This window comes from Vidua chalybeata, chromosome 1 (assembly GCF_026979565.1).
Source record: "Vidua chalybeata isolate OUT-0048 chromosome 1, bVidCha1 merged haplotype, whole genome shotgun sequence".
NCBI lineage: Eukaryota > Metazoa > Chordata > Aves > Passeriformes > Viduidae > Vidua > Vidua chalybeata.
In genome coordinates, this window is record NC_071530.1 from 110,461,522 (window position 1) to 110,481,973 (window position 20,452).

The 20,452-nt window shown below is 40.9% G+C and overlaps 1 protein-coding gene across 11 annotated transcripts in view; it reads right to left on the bottom strand.

The window, feature by feature from the left end:
• Window positions 1–17,638: 17,638 nt before the first annotated feature.
• Window positions 17,639–20,452, bottom strand: part of NOL4 (nucleolar protein 4) — a 190,147-nt gene continuing 187,333 nt past the window's right edge. For all 11 annotated transcript variants that reach the window (XM_053954933.1, XM_053954942.1, XM_053954928.1 and 8 more), the window contains one exon: window positions 17,639–19,589. In XM_053954933.1, coding sequence (XP_053810908.1) covers window positions 19,396–19,589 — 194 coding nt within the window. In that variant the 3' untranslated portion in view covers window positions 17,639–19,395. The remainder of the gene's footprint in view (window positions 19,590–20,452) is intronic.

Below are 20,452 nucleotides of genomic sequence, written 5' to 3' on the forward strand. Positions count from 1 at the left end.
ATTATGTGCAGATTGCTACACATTCCCATGAAATTCAGATTTCTAGAGTTTAAAAAAGAATATTTAAAACCTTAGAAAGTTTTTTTAATCACTTTTTTTTATTATTGATCAAGAGAAGCCATGCGTATAATTGCTCTCTAATACATGATCTCTTCATTTGCTGTATACTGGAGACGGGCAGTGAGACAGGATTTCAGCTGAAGAATGTGTTTCCCAACACCTAAATTAGGATGGATTAAGAATGCTAATCCATAAAAAGTCTCAATTCAGTGGGATGCTGGGGTTTATTTCTGGTAGCTCTTCTTTAGGGGCAAAATAAGTGTGTTACATTAGGTATCACATAGTAGTAAATGCTGTTAGCAAATGCTGTATATCTTGGTTTCACTTTTTATCTTTAAATAAAGTTCAAAGTAGCATTCTGAAATAGAGCTGTCAAGTGAACTGTGTAAAGGCCAAGGAAATGCAGTTGCTGGCATGAGATAAAAGACAAAAATGGAACAGGTAACAGGACAGAAAACTTTGGAAGTAGATGATTGTATCAAAGCAAAGCATGACAGAGGTCGATGGGGAAGGAGATTAAAGTAGAATAGGAAAAGTTATCAAAGGATATCTTGAATGAAAGCTGTTGGAAAGTAAACTAGATGTTGCTGAAGGGAAATGTTTGAATCAGTAAATACACCTAGTGTAATTATCTGTTTTCTGATGGTCAAAACTGCTCCCACTGAAGTGAGTTCAAAAATTTCAAGATATGCAAAATAGAGTCTGCAAAGAGACTCAGCAATATCACGACTGGAAATGGCACGTGTTACCTGTTGGGGCTTTCTGATCACAAAGAAGAGCTGGAAAATCTTGACCAACATGAAGAACATGCAGCTCAGCCATGCATGGCTTATTGGAACCCCCATTTTCAGGCAAGCCTTCACCAGAGGACTTGGAGCCAATTACAGGGGTTTTGGGACTTCAGAGGGGAGATGAGGAGGTACCTAGGGCAGGTCATCACAAGCATGCAAAAAGCTTCCTTGCACAATAATCATAGAATCATGGAGTCAGAGAATGGCTGGGGCTGAAAGGGACCCCAAAGATTATCCAGCTCCAATATCCCTGCTGTGGGCAAGGGCAGCTTTCAGTAGACCACATTGCTTAGAGGCTTATCCAACCTGGCCTTGAACATTCGCAGGGACAGGACATTTGAACCAAGAAACCAAGGAAGAAGGAGCTTCATATGAAGAGAAGTGCCCTCAAATACAGGATTTTTTATTTTTCTACCAACTGTGCCTATAAAGGGATAACTCTGCCTTTACAGAATGGCCCATCTGTTCTGCTGGAGGGTGCAAGTAAGTGGTAGCTCAGAATTCCCAAGAAAGGTGAGATAGCCTTTTCACCTGTTCAGCAGAGGTGTTACAACATGGTTGGTGAATGCCCTGGAGTAGAGAGGAGAGCAAACCAAAAAGGACTAAGAGGATGAGGTTATCTGTAAGCCACAGACAGAAGTGAGGTCAAATGGGACCCTACAGGTCCATGCTGAACTACAGACTAAATGCCTTCTCCTGCATGTGGACCAGCACATGGAGCCTGACCTGTCTCACTGATGGGCTGTGGGTGACATGCTTTGTGCTCACAGCAGTGAGCTGGAGATCATTTACAGGGGCCTTGCTGGCCGTGGGCTAGGAGAAAGCAGGGAAAGTGAGACAGACAGGACATGAGGAGCAGGAAAAACAAGATGTTGAAAATCAGAGGAGAAGAAAAGTTGAGGGGGGAGCTCATGGCTGCAGCTGCACTTTTCAGACCACATGGGCCACTTGGAACTGGGAATTACTTTCTCTGTCCTTAACCACAAACTCCTGCATTTCTCCAAAGTATAATTTATGGGGAAATGCCATAATTTTTCTAAAGATAGTACAATTTACATATCACATTTGCATTTTGTAACTTATTTGCATACCAATCCCATTTAGTTGCTCCTCCTGCATTTAAAAATTTCAAATATGTTACATCTATCAGCAAATATTGAACATGTAGTAACAACTACTAAAATCACCATTTTATCATTGACACATGTACTATTTGTTCATAGCAGGAATATTCATTAGCAAAGGCTTGCAGGATGTGCAGATATAATTGTGGCATCAGGAAAAGTTTTCAGAGTGAAACTAGGCACTGGTTTTATGGTATTCAAAAAGAGTGTGTTGGCAGTGGCTGATGGTTGCTGTGGAGGTTGTTGAGAGGAGACCTGCTATGACATCTTGAGGCCCTTGGCTTCAGAGGGTACTGGCTGGGCTCACTGAGGGGACAGAGAAGTAAGCAGGTCTAAGGAACTGTTTTCTGCAGGAAAAGAGAGTTCCAGTCTTGAAGGAGAACCGTGGAGTGGAGTAGGGTAATGTAGACTTATTTCTTCTTCTAAGTATGAAGACTAGCCCAAGGAGGGGGTTTCTGTGTGGGGCACTGGCCTGAGGGGTGGAAGGGCTCCCAGGGAGCTCTAGCTAAAAGAAGTGTGACACATAACAATTTTGTATTGGTGGTAGTAGAAGAACTGTGTATTTCTATTAATTTTCAAATTAAAATCTTGCAGTACTGCTGAAAGCAGTATCCACTCTTGGGTATGCTGCCTTCCTAAGAAAAGAGAGCAGGTTGTTGAATTTCCATTCATCCATGATTGTTTCAGTGGGCAGCTCCTCCATGAATTGTGCTATTTCCTACTTGGAACTGGGGCACATGATAGCAAAGAATGCTTCGACAAAACATGTAGAGAGATACCCTCACTCTTTTACTTCATTCATTCTCATCAACCTTCCCTTCCTCGTCTTCTCTGGCAGTTACTCTGTCATCTGTTGCACCTCATCTGTTGTCCCTATCTCGGGTTTCACACAAAAAGCCTGAGCTTCTTCAGTATAGTGATAACAGAGTGGAGTAACAAGGGGTTTGAAGAAGATACAAGCCAGAAAATACAAGCCAGATGAAAAAAATGTTCAATTGAAGAAGGAATGCCATATTGTTTGTCTTGTGTAGTGTTCTTGTTCAATGAAATTATCTCTACAGTCCATAATTAATTCCTTTTTCTTGCAATTACATCAATTAGCATATAACACAGATAAAGTGAAGAGGCAGTATTTTGCCTCCAGCAGCCAGCAGTGCAATATGTTAAGCCATCGAATCATCTATGGTGCTGCAGAACATTCCTCCCTTTGAAAAAAAATTGCCCACCATTAAAGCACTAGCAAAGAAAAATGAGCCAGAAGTTTATGGCAAAGAGGCAGTGCTTCAAATGTACATTTTATGCTGCTAAAGAGAGCCACAGTACTGTGACCAAAATCCCATTAAATGGAACACTTTCTATTTAAATCTTCCTATGACATGATTCTGGTATTACTGCACCGGGGAGGCACATAACTGTCAGGCTTAAAGGCTGCTCTTCTTTCCTTCCTTGAACGGCTCTGCAGACTCAGGCTGTCACTTCCAGTTCAGAATCTCAGACTAAGTGCCAAACTTCAGCACAGAACAACGCCTCACCTCTGACTGTTGCTGAGCCCCTTGGCTTGTGTACCTTACCCAGCAAGGCTTCAGCAACTTAGTGCTCAGGTGAGAAAGCTCAAGACTTCTCAAGGAAAACTGTGATGCTGTTACCCTTTCCCTGGGCCATCAGCTTTGCTGTGACCCTCACAGGATGAGCTCCATTTGTGTGTGCCTGTTATGGATAGAGTGATACACTTCACTCATAAGAAAGAAGAAGCAATTTTTATACTGATATAAACCAGCAATTTCACAAAGTCTGATAGCAAATGCAGCAGTGGCTTGACAAGATTTGTTGGCAAGGTACACTTGGTTATTTACTGCATGAAGGGCAGGGCCAGACAAAACTGTCAAGGAGAACTTCCCATTGAGTCATGAGGTTCAAAAACGACACCCTTTTATTCTAAATTCCTTTTCAGAAGGGAGTTTAGGTGCAGCTGGATCCAGACTTAGACCCAGATTTGACCAATGGTTTATAGGTAAATTATTATGTGGACACAATCCATCCTTTATATCACTTAGCTGAGATTTAAAATGTTAGTAACCTATTAATCTGAGAATTAATACTGAGAATCCATTGTGCCAAGAAATCTCTCAGTCTTGAGGAGTAACCTTGAGAAGCATCCCTGCTCAAGGGGAGATCCTGGAGTGCAGCCTACAGCTGTGCAGGAGAGCTCAACAGGCCCCTGGCTGTCCACAGTTTGTGGAGTAGGCCAATGACTTACAGTCCTATCTGAGTATCAACTACAGAAGTTAGTTCCTGCCAAACCTGGCTTTTGGTCAAACCTTGACCTGGTCCATGGTGAGGGAGTGAGGATGTTCTACTCAGGTCAGCCCTTGGCTATTGTGCTGTTTTCCATCTGCACTGAATCCACTAGGAGTCAGATGCAGTCATCGGGACCAGATTCATCCATTGACACCACTGCTGGTAGTTATTCCTTGAGCAGGTGTGCAGGAAATAAAGGCCAGCTTTTGGGAGATGGGGGAGTATGTCCTCACAGTGCCTCGCCTGTCTTTTTCCACTGGTGGATAGGCCTCTGGCAGTGTTAACCTGGTCAGCACTGAATGGAGAGCAATGACTCAAACTAGAAGTTTTGGTTGCTCTTTTTGAATCACCCTTTGGGCATTCAAGGCATGCTGTGGTTTCTGACCCACACAGAGAAGAGTTTCTCATCATGAAGGGCAGCAAAATGTGCTGTAAGTGTCTGACATTATCTGAAATGTCACATTTAGCTTTCTGTCAGGGGGCTGGTCCCAACATCTTGGATACACTTAATGAGGGCTTACATTAAGCACTTGTTAGATGTCTGCAGTAATCCCAAGTGCAGTGTATGCAGAGTGGAGTACAGGAGCTGGTTCAGAGGAAAAAATGCTTAAATGAATCTTCATAGATTGTCATCCCAAGCTCTCCAAATACTGCTGATGTTACACAATACTATAAGAGAAAAAAAGAAACATAAATGGTAAATGAAAGTCTCAGAAACTTACTTTGTCCACTGACAGGCTAAAATACACTTCCTTTTTTATCATCCTGTATTGGAAGGTCAGCCTTTTTTGCTCCCAGTTCAAGAGCTTCAGTGTAATCATAATCTCTATGATGTAGACAGCTATAGCTACATTTTCATATTTACCTAGTTTGTAAAGTATATAGAAAACCCATGAGATTTCGGATTCCTCATAGAAACAACTAGCAATAGCCAGAAGATCAACCAGATTGTTGTTTTGGTTAGGATGTTAGGTTCAGTTTTTCATGTCTTGTACCTAGATAATGAACTTTTCTTTTTATCATGGCTTGATCAGTTGCCTTAGCCTTGGTTTTCTTCCTTCATCCCAGAATATTAGCAATACTGAAACAAGGAATTGCTTCCTGGTAAGTCTTCAGTGTCTGTCTAGCTGAAATGATTTTCCGCCCTTCTTGCAGTTCATAGTGGGCATGGTCTCAGAAAGGACACAAAGATCTGAACATCAGGTAAGTTCTTCCTCCAAGGTATTTCCCATATCAGTCCTTAACAACACTGGGCAATGCAGAAGTCTGAATTAATGTTCATCTCTTCTTTGGGTCAACAGGACTCCACCATCCTTCCTACTGCTCACTATGTGAGAATTACACTCCACTAACTACCCCCTCAACCCCACAATCCCAAATAAGCTAAGAGAGATAATATATTCAAAGGGGTAGGCAGGTTAAAATATGGTGTCTGTCAAGTAACTGAGCCCATACTTGGTTGCAAATATTTTCTTAATATTTTCCTGGCCAATATTAGTATTTTTCAAAGCTCTCTTTTGTTTAAGTAAGGACTTGCTGCCTCACAGCCTGTCTGCTTTGTCCTGTAGTGCAGCCATTTAGCTGAATGCATGACACAACAGTAATTACTGTGCCAAACCCAACCAGCTGCTATTTAAAAAAGAAATCCCCTGAAAATCTACAAAACAAAACCACTGGATTGTGCCTAACAATGCAGAATTAGACGGTGGAGGATGGGGAAGTTTTATTTGAGCATTAATATTCAGCAAAGTAGCAGGGAGACTGGAGATGAATGGCAGAGTAAGTAGCACATTGAAGAAATGTCTCCTCCAAGTTTATTGCATTGTAAGACCCTTTCTCAGTGTAGGGTGTTGCCACAGTGTAAGGCACACAGAGAGCCAGACTTGGAGTGAACAAAGGCCTGTCTCCTGCTGTTGCTTAATGCTGTAACTTTTATTAGCAGCAAGTGACAGCAGTTTAGCCTCCCTTCCTTTTTCTAGATGATTACATTCTTAAGCCGATTGACTGCGGTGACTAAAGGCAGCTGTTGATCCACACTCTCTCCTCTTACACACACAATGGCACATGAAGAAAAGAAACACCAGATTTCGTGTGTTCAGGATAGGCTTAAGGTTTTCATTGCCTGAACAGAGGTGAAAAATTGTATGCTGTATCACGAGCCTGGGATCCCTAAGAGTAAAGTTTCCATAAGCAGGTGGGGATGTTCTGAGTTTGGGAGCGCAGAACTGAGCCTCCTCCTAAGTTCCCTTCCCTCTTGCCCCAGACATGGGGGAAAGGGTGGGAAAGGGGACTACAGTAATAGTATGCATTTGGTTGGATTTGGGCTACTAAGTCATCAATCTGGGAAAACCCCAACAGAAAAAGGGAGGATTAATGAATCAAGTATAAATGCAGCCTACATGGTCTTTACACAGAGTTAAAGGTAGATGTGTAAATTGAAATAGTTTCCTTATTTTTCTTTTTTTTTCCCCTCATGTTTGTCTATATCTGGATTTGTTTCCATGCCTAAGTCCAGGCAGGTGCTTTGCTCCATGCTCAGAAGACCTTCAGGACATCCAAAGTGGCAGCTGTCTTTTCTGCTAAGGCTGAGGGGTGCAATGCCAGTGCATGGGGATGTGGATGGTGTTGAATGGGCAGTTCATTGAACTTGCATGCTATCCTTTGACGTTGAAAATAGCACTACTATAGAGGATGGGATTGGGAAGGGATCCCTCATAACCACAAAACAGCTGATAAGCCAGCTCTGTGAGAGGTACTGCCTTTTAACTAACTTGTCTGTGTGAACTGGCACAAAATTTTACCCAGGAGGAAAGATGATAGTGGAAGTGGAGTTGCAGCTATAATTAGCCAATTAAGCTTTTTTTCCCAAGGAAAAACATGTCTTAGATATCACCTTATCTACTGTAAATTAATGGAAAAAAACCTAATGTCTTTCTGCAAATTTAGGTGACAAATTTCCTGCTTCAGCCTCTGTTGTCTGTGATGCACAGTAAATACATCAGCTACAGGTCTCAGGAGAGGTTGATCTAACAAGAAGGCTTCTGCTGCTGTCTTATCTCAGGTGAGAGGTAATTTACTGTTTAAAGGAGCAACCAGGAGCAAGGCCTCATTTGCAAAAAGAAAATACAAGTGAAGGAAGTTGTTCTTGTGCACAAACTAGTGAGACAATGTGGCTGTAGCAAAAGGGATCTAACCAAAAAATCAGATCTGCACTTTCCTCCCTGACAAAGCTGTGGGATATCTGCTTAGAAGTCTTTATGGTTATTGCAAAATTACACCTTTCTAGCTAATGCAAAAAGGTGAAATCCAACTGAATGTGTCTAAGATAAAACTGTAGCTTTTAAAGAGATAGTCGTGTGAAAAATACTGTACTTAGGTATCTCCAAATGAAGTTTTCAAAAATGGTTAAAGCAAACATGCTTTTCCCACTGGGAACCTGTGCCATCTGTTTTACTGCTTTGGAAACTGCAATAGGGAAAAAAGTTCCTTTTCTGCGCTAAGAACAAATAAGAAATGCTGGTATCCTTACTACCTTTTGCACCTCTCTCTCTCTCCATATACCTAAGCTCTCATTCATATTTGAGTGACATAAATGAATTTATGAAGCATTGGCCAGACATACAGTTTGCAAACTGATGGAAAAGCTTCTTGATTCTGCTTTGTGCAGTGTGAAAATGGATTTATGCACAGTGGAAGAACTTAACAGGGATGACAATTTGATAAGTGACATTGTTGTGGTAATTTATTTAGAGGAGAAAACCTAGACTGAATCGCAAAAGCTTGAGTAGAGTTAGATAATAGCTCACTGGTAAACCATATCCTGAGACATAAAGGCACTGCTGGTGTGCTGTCAAATAGGGAAAGTCTGTTCAATAATGAAACAGGATACACTAGGGAAACAGGTGACTTTCCAGGTGGTAATAGAAGTATGAGCATGGGTCTGAGTTGGAAAGGTCAGACACCAGTCCAATGGAGTTAGCACTGAGGAGTGGAAATACCCTGCTTTTTATGAAGACGCCAGGAAGTTGCTTGGTTTAGAAACCCTTTTCTGCACCCTTTGATGGAGTGATATGGTAAAACATGTTATTTTAATTTCAACCTGTAAGTACCTGATTATAGTTCCTCTAAATCTGTTTTCTGTGTGGATGAAATAGATGATATAAGGTGATAAAGTGTGTAAGTCCAAAACCCCCTGATGACGATAACCATATAAAAGGGTTGAAAGCGTGATTCTACTGCTTCTCTTCACATCACATTCAGTCCACCCCTGGTGTCTTCAGCAAACTCCATCAACTGTTACATTATGTCAAATGAAAGAAACTCAGGCTTAACTTCAGCAGCCCTTGTAGGATACGGCTGTGGAAGCTGCTTGTCCATGATGAGCTTTCCAAAGCTTGGGCTAAATCAGCAGCTCTGCCTTTCAGGTAGGGGTGGTGTTGTTTACAAAATCCTTCAGCCAAAGCTAAAATGAAGTGGCTTTTCTGGACTCCAGGACACAGGAGCCAAGGATGCCACACTGCCCCAGGCCACACTGATCCAGACTGCAGCTGCCCCTTGCAAACACTGCTGTGTCTGAACACACCCTCTCCTTTTGCAAGCTGCAGCGATTGTGCTGCCCATGTGAATGGACATACATCAGTAATCATTTCAATGGGAAACAAAAATCCTATTCTTGGCAGATGCATTTATTCATCATTCAGAAGGAGCTGCATCTATTTATTTTGGTTATCTCTACCAGTAGGTGTCATGCTACAGCAACCTGTGAAAATTCTTGGTGGAGCGGGAGATAAAGTGATTAAATAAAAACTAAAAATTACAGAATTTTATTTAAATCATTGGATGCCAGTGGTTAAAAGGATGGTTAATTTTTCTAGATGCCGCCACACAGATATTACTCTCCTTGTTTTGAATGTGCTGCAAATGAAAACCTCTGTTATTCCCCCAAAATTTCTTTTTGTTGCCTGTGGAATGCACCAGTTTCTCTCCTTCCAAGAATGGTACCTGCTCCTCAGTAGGATACACTAATAATGGGGTGGGTAAGTGACTGACGAGTGACATTCTCTAAAGAAATTAATGATAACCTCTCCTTTGAAGAAAGAGATTCAAAACAAATGCCACACACATTTGCTATGTCTAAGAGCAGTCCATGTAGATATTTTTGTCACACACATCAAAGCACAGCTCTCAGCCATGTCCATTTTTGTGACGGCTTTGGTTTCTTCCTTCTGGGGAAAAAAAAAAGGATGTCTACTATGGGAAATCAATTAAAAGGAACTGTGATATGCCAGATAGTCAGTCAGGTGCCTGTGCTAACGAGGATCACATCCATTCAGAACTGCTATAAATTACAGTGTGACATGAGTTTTCTCTCACCTTTCCAATGGCGAGCTGGTGCTAATGCCAGACAGGGTGTTTGGTTTTTTCAAGGTTTTGCTTGCACAGGCATGCTGCATTTTAAGAATAAAGTAGCAGTGTTTTAAAGTTTGATCTGATTGCTGGCCTGATGACTTCTCCTGAGCACCTCTCCTGCTCCCAACAAAGACATCTGTTAAAAGTTGTGAGGAGATTTTTTTTGTTGGTTGGTTAGTTTGGGGTTTTTTTAATTTATTTATTTTAGCCCTTTAAAGGTTTCAAAAAAAAAAAAAACAAACCCACCCCCATCACATCACATGAAAGGGCCTGTTGCTATTCAGTGAGAGAATAAAACCTGAAGTCCAAAGTCTTATTAGAAATGTCTAAAGCTTCCTTTGTCTACCTTTGCTTCAGGTTCTCAGCAAAGTTCTTTCTCTAAGCATCAGGAATCATACAAATGTATTCTGGGTGTTTTAAAATTATTTTTGCAATCCATATTTTTAAGCTATTCTTCTGTTTTTAAGACATTTAAGTTTACAACTAAATGTCTAGATTCTTGAAGGGTTAATACAAAAAAATAAATGGAGGCTCATTAAAAGGATTCCTCAGCACAGATGGAAGGAAAAAATATTTAAGAATATGCACTTCATTTTAGTGAAAACTCCAACCCTGTAAATGAGGGTTGTAAGAGGGAGTGTAAGAACAAACACAGCACGGAGGTTAGGAAGGTACCATGGTACAGGGTTAACCACAAAGAGCCTGTGAGTGACTTCTAGTCAGGCAAGACTTGATGGAACTTTTTAGTCAGACTCACCAACACCCACAGAAAAACTGTTCTGGACCTCTGACCTGGAGGGGCTGATCACCCAAGTCTTACTTGAGCGTTGGCTGATAAGCACTGCCATCTGCAGAACACAACCAAAACTTCTTAATTGGTAATACAACCTCTTTGACAAGTGTGGGTTTTACACAGCACACCTCCAGCATGTCATACTGTCACTCTTGAAGGAAATGAGACAAGATCACTACATTATTTTGGTATCTCAAAATACTTTGGGAAGAAGTCTGGTCTCTGCTGAATTCAACAACAGTGAAATATTCATGAAGCAAAGCTACCACAGTAAGCCTGCTTGTCACAACTAGCCCACTTCAGTAGTTTACCATTTCTTAGCATTCAAGCTGGATCTACTACTTGGCAACTAAATTTTACAAGTGAACATACCAAATTAGCTAGCAGGTTTCAGTGGATGAACACAGACTCTGTTGCTCCCAAACCAAATGTTTACACTTTTTTGAAATGGAGGAGTCTCAATCAGTAATGAATGAGCTTTTTACCTGCATCCGAGAGCCATCAGCCTTCTAGAAAGCAACTTATGGTCAGAGTACTTGGTGCAAGCCTCTCAGCTCAGCTGTGATTGCTGGAAGAGCTATTATAATTAAAAATATGTTATCAACTGTCCTGCTTTTGGCTGGGATAGATTTAATTTTCTTCCCAGTAGCCGGTGCAGTGCTGTGCTTAGATTTAGAATGAGAACAATGTTGATAACACACTGCTGTTCTATTGTTGCTTTGTTATAGCCAGGGATCCTTCAGCCTCTCATCCCACCCCACAAGGGAGCAGGCTGGGGGACACAAGAAGCAGGACAGCCGACCCCAGCTGGCCAGAAGGGTAGCACACACCAAATGGCTACATATATAACCTGAGGGAGGGAAAAGAGGGACAGCTGGCCAGGACCACTGCTCAGGAACTGGCTGAGTGGTAGGCAATTGCACACTCTTTGTGACGTTTGCCAAATCCTGAAGCTATGACTGAGGTGAATGCTTCTCATTTTTATAAAGATTTTCAAAGGTCTTAGCATGAGATCTGCTCTCTGTTGAATGGGTTCCATTCTTTTTCCCACTCAGGAGTGGCCCCAATAACTTTTATTCACAGCCTGGGACAAGATCTGCATAATTTGTAGGTAGCTGTTCTGATAGTTCATGAATTTAAATTTAGTGAACAAAAAGTGTGCCCTCTCAAAATGTGTCAAGTTGAGTCTTGACTCAAGTAACTTCAGTCTGCAGAGTCCTTTCAGGGCCTGGTGCTCATCCAGGCACCCAACGCCTACTGATCTCTGTCATCATATTTTGCCATTCACACTGTATTACCATTACAATGACATCCTCTTATTGGTGGGGAGAAAGAGAAGCCTAATAAAATTCAGTATCCTTGTTAGTATTCTCATTTTCCCCTACAGAATAAAATAAAAAAGTGTCCTTTTATAGTGACGAGGATGGGCAGATGGCCCTTTTTAAGCAAAGAAGATAAATTTTCACTGCTTTACATCCTAAAAATGTACCATCTTAGCACAATGTACAGAGAGACAGCTAGTAACCACATTTCTCTCTCAGTTTCTTGGCAGTGGAATTCTCTTTCGAGTTCTAAAATATCAGCCTGAAGTCCCAGTGACAGTGACACTTATACCTAAGCTGTATCATTCCACAGAGATTTTCCAAAACCTTGTCAGCCCAAAATACAGGGAATGCAGTGCTCAGCCAAAAGGCCACTGGGAGTGAGAGCTTTTCTGTAGCATCATACAGAGCTCGTAACAGCCCTCTCCTGTGCTATTAATGAGCCAAGAGATTGGATCCTCTGGGATGCCATCCAGAAGGAACTTAGCAGGCTTGTGGAGTGGACCAATGTGAACCTCATCATGCTCAAAAAGGTCAAGTGGCATGTTCTGCACCTGGGTCAGGGCAACCCTCAATATCAATAAAGAATGGAGAATGGATGAATTGGGACTGGAGAAGGACTTATATTGGACAAGGTAATATTGGTGGATAAAAAACTGGACACAAGCCAGCAATGTGTGCTTGCAGGCCAGAAAGACAAGCACGTCCTTGCATGCCTAATGAAAATTGTGGCCTCCTCTGGAGTTCCCCACACAAGGAACATATGGATCTGCTGGAGCAGGTCCAGAGAAGGGCCACAAAAAATGGTCAGAGGGCTGGAACACCCCCCTTATGAGGAAATGTTTAGTGAGTTGGAGTTATTCAGCCTGGAAAAAAGAAGGCTCTGATGCAGCCAGAGCAGCCTCTTGATACATAAGAAAGACAGAAAGTGATTTTTCACCAAAGTCTGCAGTGACAGGGCAAGGGGCAATGAGGGCAATGATTTTAAACTGAAAGAGGCTAAATTTATATGGAAAGTAAGGAAGACATTTTTTACAATGAAGATAGTAAGGCACTGGAACAGATTACCCTGAGAAGCTGTGGATGCCCCATCTCTGGAAATGTTCAAGGCCTAGTTGGATGGGGCTTTGAAAGTTGTCCCTACCTATAGAGAGAGGTTGGACTAGATGAGCTTTGAAGGTCTGCCCCCAACCCAAACCATTATTTGATTACATGACTCTCTCAGAGTGTAAATGATTTAGTGTATGAACCGTTAAACTTTAGTCAATAACCACATGGTAGTTTTTTAATTGACCATGATTTCAAGCCCTTGTATCATCATTGTTTGTAAGGCAGTAGTATTATGAATGGCAGGGAGACTTAATGGGGTATGCTGTCTTCTTGACATCTGAGTCCAAACAAGAGAGTGGATTTATGCCATAGAGATTTCCCCTCAACAGCAGAAGAAATCTGGACTCCATATACTGTAAAACAATACTGATAGTAATTTTTTAAAAGGAGAAATCATATGATTTTATACTTTAGCACTGAGACAAATTTTCCAACTCTATGCTAGATATTAAGGATTTATATTAAATCCCTTATTTTATTTCTATTGTTATTTATAGTTTAAATCAATTAATATATGCATTAATAAAGTATAATTAGATTGGACAGAGACATTAAAAAATGGCCTGTGCCTCTAATTATTAGAGAATGGCATTGTGAGTTAAGCATGCCTTGTAGCCTGCAATTTTCAAACATCAGGTGCAGCAAATGAACATTGTTAAGGCTGCCTGCTGGCTAGGGCAGTAAGAGCTTTTCTCAGCTAGAAGCTATTTCTCCTACAAAACACAAGAGCAAATAAATAGGTCAAGCTTGTGGTGCTAAAGCACTGTGATCTGGGAACCACAAATAAAATTAATTTAAAACAGTTAAACAGACACATGTTGGAAATATTAAGAATATTTATCCCTCCTATTTTTCCATTTTTTCCTGCTGCTTTTCCTGCTATGAGTACTTCACTGTGCTGTGAGTGAGCATGAAAAGAAACAGCACCAAGAACTGATTAGCAACCCTAAAATAACAAAACAGCAGCCTCACAGGAAAAAAAGGAAAATTATCCAATATAAGTTTCCAGGAGAGCATTAGGAAAAACTTTAAGTTCTTTTCTAGAAAATCTTGAAAACTCAGTAACACTTCTTTTTAATTAACTATTGTAATTTACCTCCCTGCTAAGTCAAGAAAAGGAAGACAAACCTATCTGTGTGCTGGATCCTTTTCTCAGCTCTCCTTACACTATAGCTGGCTAACTACAGCAAAGATATACTTACAAAAAAGTTTTATATATACAGTCACCATAATTAGAACTTTTACACTGAGTTTCCAGACATCATCAGAAAAAGGAGCAAAAAGTTTTGCATAGAATATCTTTATCCAGACTCAGGGAAATTAACTGAATTATGTGGCACAACATAAAGTTTCTATTCACAAAGCAGTCAGTAATTTTACAGCCTTTCCAGCTCCTTTGTGCTCCTTTGTTCAGTAGTGAAAAAGAGATTTTAGCAGGTAATTTGAGTAGAGGTAAAAAAACATTTCTGGACCCTGTTGTACAACAATTAATTTAGTCCTGACCATGGAAAGGGGTCAATAGACCCCGGCATTCACAGGTTGCATGGTCTCAAGCAACTCATTTCTCTTTTTGCTTGATATTTTTTAATGATATGTCACATGACATCATTCTCGGCCAAAAAGAAGTAGGGGGAATTGGGGTGGGGTACACGTCCTAAGCAGCCATTGCCTGGGGATTGGCTGGGTGTCACATCTCTTGGTGGGAAGTCATGAAGGATTACCTCTGCATCTCTTTTTTCTTTTTCATTCTTCACTTACTCAGCTTGACCCAGTTTTTTCTCTTGCTTTTGCTCTTTGACTTTTTTCCCGCTGCCACTGTGGGAAGGGAGTGGGTGGGGACTTACCTGCCAGCCAGGGACAGCCCACCACATCCTCAAGCTGTTGTCGGCCATGGATGTGCATTTAGAAATCCTTGCTATAGGCTTGCTCTAGTCTTCTGGCCTGCTATATCTAGTACATCTTTATCTGTTTTACACATTATTCAGAGGCAGACTACAAGGCTGTGAATGACTGATCTTGTCCAGCACAGACATTTTATATTCTTATGTACTTAATTCAGTAACCACCTCTATGACATTGTTTTATTTCTCCCATTATTTCACAATTCTTTTTCACATGCTGGTGTTTTTCAATAGTGGGTGGAGCCCAGACTAGATCCTGACTTCAGGATCTATCAGGATTAGCTTTTCTTCACATATTAAAACATGCCTTCCTTATGAATGCCTCACAAGCCTTTCAAACCCAGATTCAGAGGAGCTTCAACAAATTTACGGGGAGTCTTCTAACACAGTGCTAGGCACTTCAAAGAAATGAAATTACTCCTCATTTTCAATGGAGTTTTACCAACAAAACCTACCTCCACCTACACTGTATTCAGCAGTGACTCAGGCCATTACAGCAAGAATATCCAGTCACTTTAGTATAACTCTGTTTTCCAATTAGTTCTATAGCCACAGTCACATACATGGTCACCTGCTTTCCCTCATCCAGAAAATTTGTTCTCTGTAGAGGATGGGCAGCTTTAGAACTGTCAAATACTTGATTACCTCTGTATACTCTTTGTGTAGCTTCTGATACTGACCATGGCTCTGGTATAATGGTGTCATCCTTCAATGACAGGAAACAAGGTGCCAATCTGGATAAAAAACATTTGACTCCAGATCTCTTTACTTGTGTTCTGACTTCAGTTTCCCAGCAGGCATTGAAAGCAGTAAACCAATCTGATAAGCTAGCCAGATTGTCCACTCTCACATCCCAAAGTAGCATCTGAAGATATGACCCACAGCTGTCCATGAAAACTACTCTGGAAATCAGGCAGAGAAGAATGGATTAGTGACTTGTATTCCCAGTGTATATGTAAGCCTAAAGAGGCTCAACACACTCAGACTATGGTCAGGTTTGGTATTTAACTCTGTAGGGAAGTTTGTGGACATTATGATGCTTTCCCATCATCCCTCCCTGCCCAGCAGTCCCTTGAAGACTAGCGGTCTGACAGGACCACTCACAAAAAAACTCCAGGATAGCTGGCAAGATGTGAGGCTGTCTCAAGAAGGACCAGCACCTGCCAGTCTGCACTGATGAAGTTCTTTAGTGAGACATCCACCAAACTTGAAGCACTAGTTTCATAAAGATGTTGGATATAAGGGGAATGCTTTCCTGAAGGCAGCCTTAAGCAGTCATACTCAGAGGACACAGCCATGCTGGTAGAAACTGGCCTTACCCTAACAGCAATATTTAGGCTGAGGTAACGAGGCCTTTGTTACAGAAGTTGTTGATGAGAGAAAAAAAAATAACCCTGAGGTTGTCACTGGGTGCCTGAGCAAGATGTTCTGCCTTGTGCTTTTACTGCCTTAGAAGGTTCAAAGCAGACACAAAGTAGGTGGCTCTGAGACCTGGATTCAAGATGACAAAGTTAGTTGCAATGCTTGGATCTAGATATTCACACACAAATATGGACAGAGGTTTATGGTCTCTCCTTCACAGGATGGGTCTGAATTTCAGTATCTCTTAGAAAAGGAAGTTAAAACTATAATTGAATCTGTGATTGTTCCAAAGAAGAAATTAATAAACCCAGTACTTAGGGGTAGAAACAGCTCTAGAATAAAAACTCCTATCTGTCTGATGGAATTTGGTATAGACAAACCAACTGAGGACACAGTTACTGTTAAGTATCTGTATAAGGCTTGAGAGGACATCAATTGCTTCTATGATTGAATGAGACCCTAAATATTCCAAAGGAGGCACCCAGAAGAAGAGGATGTGTGTAGAAGACATAGTGTAGAAGGCACAGTGAACTATCAAAGTAGGCTGGGAATGGAGCTGGAAAAAGGAGAAACTAGTCAAGGGCCTTGAAGGTTGTATGATGACCCCAAACTTTCCTGCTTCTCCCTCAAGAGAAGGAGTAATTGAGGGAGAAGAAAGAGGAGTAAGAGGACAGAAAACTGAATTAAATTTCTTACCTCCTTGTCCTCTAGCTTCTTGTCCTTACCTGGATTTAGCAAAAGAGCTTGAAGAGTGGTGAGGCTACTCAGCTGAGAAGGACTCCTGGCTGGAAAACAGCCTCTTGGACAAAGTGCTGGTTGCTGTTTAGTTGGCAGTGTGAGGCACACTGCCCTGCACAGCAGGACCAAGGAAACTTGGAAACCTAGGCATATTTGCCACTCTTATCTGTGGAAGATGTATGCCAGAGCTTTTTTTGAGTGAGGACAACATAGTGACCTGGCATGAGGTACCTGCTTCATCCCCTCCTGGCATGGAGGAAACAGGAGAGAGTGTAGATATTTGAAGGAAAAAGGCCTGGGTCTAAAGGGGCTTTTGAATTCTTGGTGAGACAAAAGCTGATGCAGCCCCACATCTAGGGCAGAGATGAGCTGTAGGCTTTCAGGGGCATGGGGAGATGATGTTAGAAACAAATGCACCTCCCAAGTGATGGGTAACAACTGGCAAGGATTTGCAACAATATTCTCATATCCAAGAACAGAGGCCTCTAAAAAGACATCCAATAGTTTTTTAAGAACAAATATAGAGTGGCAAAATGGTGTGCCCTTAAGACAACTTTAAATTATATATGCTAGTTACTCAATCCTACTGGATTTACTAAGCAATATTGAGAAATGATGTTTGAGGAGCTGCATGAATTGGACTGGAAGGCCGTTTTCCCTGTTTAAAGACCATAATAGTTATAGCTTTAAATGCTATTCGATTTAAATGTTATAATGTTTCACAATCATGTATTTAAACACAGAAATCTGTTTATTTACCCAAACAAAACAGAGGAAATGATTCCAGCCCTCAGGTTTTGAATTCTCATTTAAATATGTGAACATGAGTCCACAACTTAGAGATGTTTGTGTATCTATGTACCTCCAAAATACTCATATTTCATAGGCTTTTTCACATTAATATTCACCAACAGTATCACAAAAGTTCATTTTCTTTTACATAACTGTAAGCAACAGTAATTCTAGAAACACTAGAGAAAAAAAAAGCATAGCAATGTCCACAGTTACAAGAAAAAGTGCACATTACTTGGTCACAATCACAGTCATTACTTGGAAAACTATATGTAACAAGTAGATATAAAATATCACTGATGCCTTAAACTCATTGTCAAAAACGGAATTACATAAAATTTTGTACATGAAATAAGGCAAATTTAGGAATGCACAAGAAACTTGTTATTCAACAAAAGCTAAACAACAGAACAGATAGTACAATAAGCATAAACTAAAGTACCTTTTTTCTATATACTTAAAAAGAAGCCTGCCATAGTGCACAAAGAAAACACCATTAATGTGTAATCAATATTATAAAATAAGAAATAGAGGGGTTGGGAAGAGTGGGGAAGGGGAGAGAAGAGTTTTATTATAGTTGCAGCTGCATCCACTTACAGTTTTGTACAGGTTTTAGCTAGGCCTGGGAATTATACAAATTATACCAGAAGTGTCAATGACCTTCCTTGGTAAGAATTTTGTTTAAATTAAGGAAAAAAATAAATACACACAAGAGTGCAAATTTTCAGATTGTCACTTGCAACCTCTTAACATTCATCATCTACATCCAATCACAACTAGAGGGACTTGTATAAGACAGCAGCAGTGATCATGGAGTCAGATGAGCTCACCATAAGAAATCAAATCATCTTTTTTTTTTTCTCAACGATATGTCTTTTTAAAAAAACGCTCAACTCTTTATTAATCACTAATAAAGCTGCAATATATTACAGAATGGAGTTGAGAATGGCATGAATGCAGGAAATGCATACTTCCTTTGGAAGGTATTCCATAGATGACAATTTACAGTACACAGGGGAGGAAATTATCCAGCATCAAGAGTTACTCATTGTAGAAAGAATATGAAGTTGGGGAGAAGGGCACAGCCAAGGTTTCAAGAGAGGAAGGGGGGACTTAAAATAGCTCCTCAAAACATTTTCAGGACCAGTGAAAAAGTTTACCAAAGTAAAAATGAAAAATCTTGAATGAAAACAAAAATCTTTTGTTTCATTTTTTATAAAAATTACATTTTTTTAAAATACAAGATCCTTTTAATTGCAATTGTGCCCTGTAGCAACAGGACATTTGGCAATGTTTTGCCATATACTGCAGCTTTAAGTCCAATGAGTCAGTATCACATTCCACTAATATTGCACTTGGATCTTGAACCACTTGTTTTAAAAAACCATCACAGCATCTTCTGTTTCCTCCACTTGTTAGAATGAGTTAATTTCTAGCCACTTTTTCGATATTTATGCTGACACACTAAAACAAAAGCAATAGCCTGGACACAGTAAAGTACCTCGGAAACACCAGAGGTCGAAGTTCACTTGAAGCACCTTAACACATCACTTTATGGATCAAGAACAGTGTGGCATTATGGTAATTAACTCTCCTAAAAGACTGTGCAGTAACTGAAGTGTGTGCTCTGGGAAATCAAAATGTCATTAGTGGAAATTCTGAGATAGGACCAGGCCGGTGTGAAGGTCACATGACTCAGTTCTGCTGCAAAATAAGGTTTTCCAGTTCATCTGCAGAGCGCAATAAAAATGCGGCTGATTCTCGGTACCCTGCCACAAGCTGCCTCACTGCGTTTATTTCAGTCGGACTCAGCTGGGGTCTGGAGCTGGAACTACTGGAGGATCCAGAGCTGGTTCCTAACTGCCTCTTCATACTGAGATCTGTTGGACCTGCAGACAGCAAAGGGAAAGAAAAGAAGCTTCAGATTGGCTGCCAGAGACGTTTCACAGGTTTGTAGAAACAAATGCAGAGTAGTAGGATCTGCTCTCAGCTGAGTGCAAGCAGCAGAAATAAGCAATAACTGTTCTGTTACCAGCCGCTTTGACAGGAACCACAGCAATTTATATTTATTTATCACGGACCCCACTTACAGAACATGAGGGGCAAGTCCACTGCCAGCAGAAAATTACCCTCCAGGGGCATATTCCAACAGTGCGAGCCACTTGCACCCCAAACCCTGCCCTGGGATCTGACAATGGTGATCAGGCAGAAGACTCATCTCCTGTGCCTCCCCCCAACTCCAGCTGCCGTAGTGGACTTCATGGCAATATGCACACTTGCAATTTTTATCACAGAAAATCCAACTTATGTTCTCTAGACAGCTATTTTCACATTTTATGCTTCAATCAGCATGTGGCCAGATCGAATCCCTTGCAGACGTAGATAAATGGTCATCCACATGACTTGCCTGACTCTGTCTGATCACTTACATAAATAGCTGCTCATGAATGAGATTAGGCTGGTGACAATCTGGCTGCCACAGTGAGAAGCACACTATCATCTGTGAGGACTGCATACAGCTGGCAACACATTGCAAGGATCTTGTAAGGCCAGAACACTGACGAGATTCTGCAGCAATCACCATGCTGTTGTTGGCAGCTCACAGCAATATGCTTAGCAATTTTCTTCAAAAAATATTCTCAAGACCATGAATACTTCATATGGAAGACAGCATTCCTGAGGTCAGTCTGCAGGTTACTGTGACTGGCAAAACATCTGTCATCATGAACTTTAGCTTTGTGTGGAATTTCCC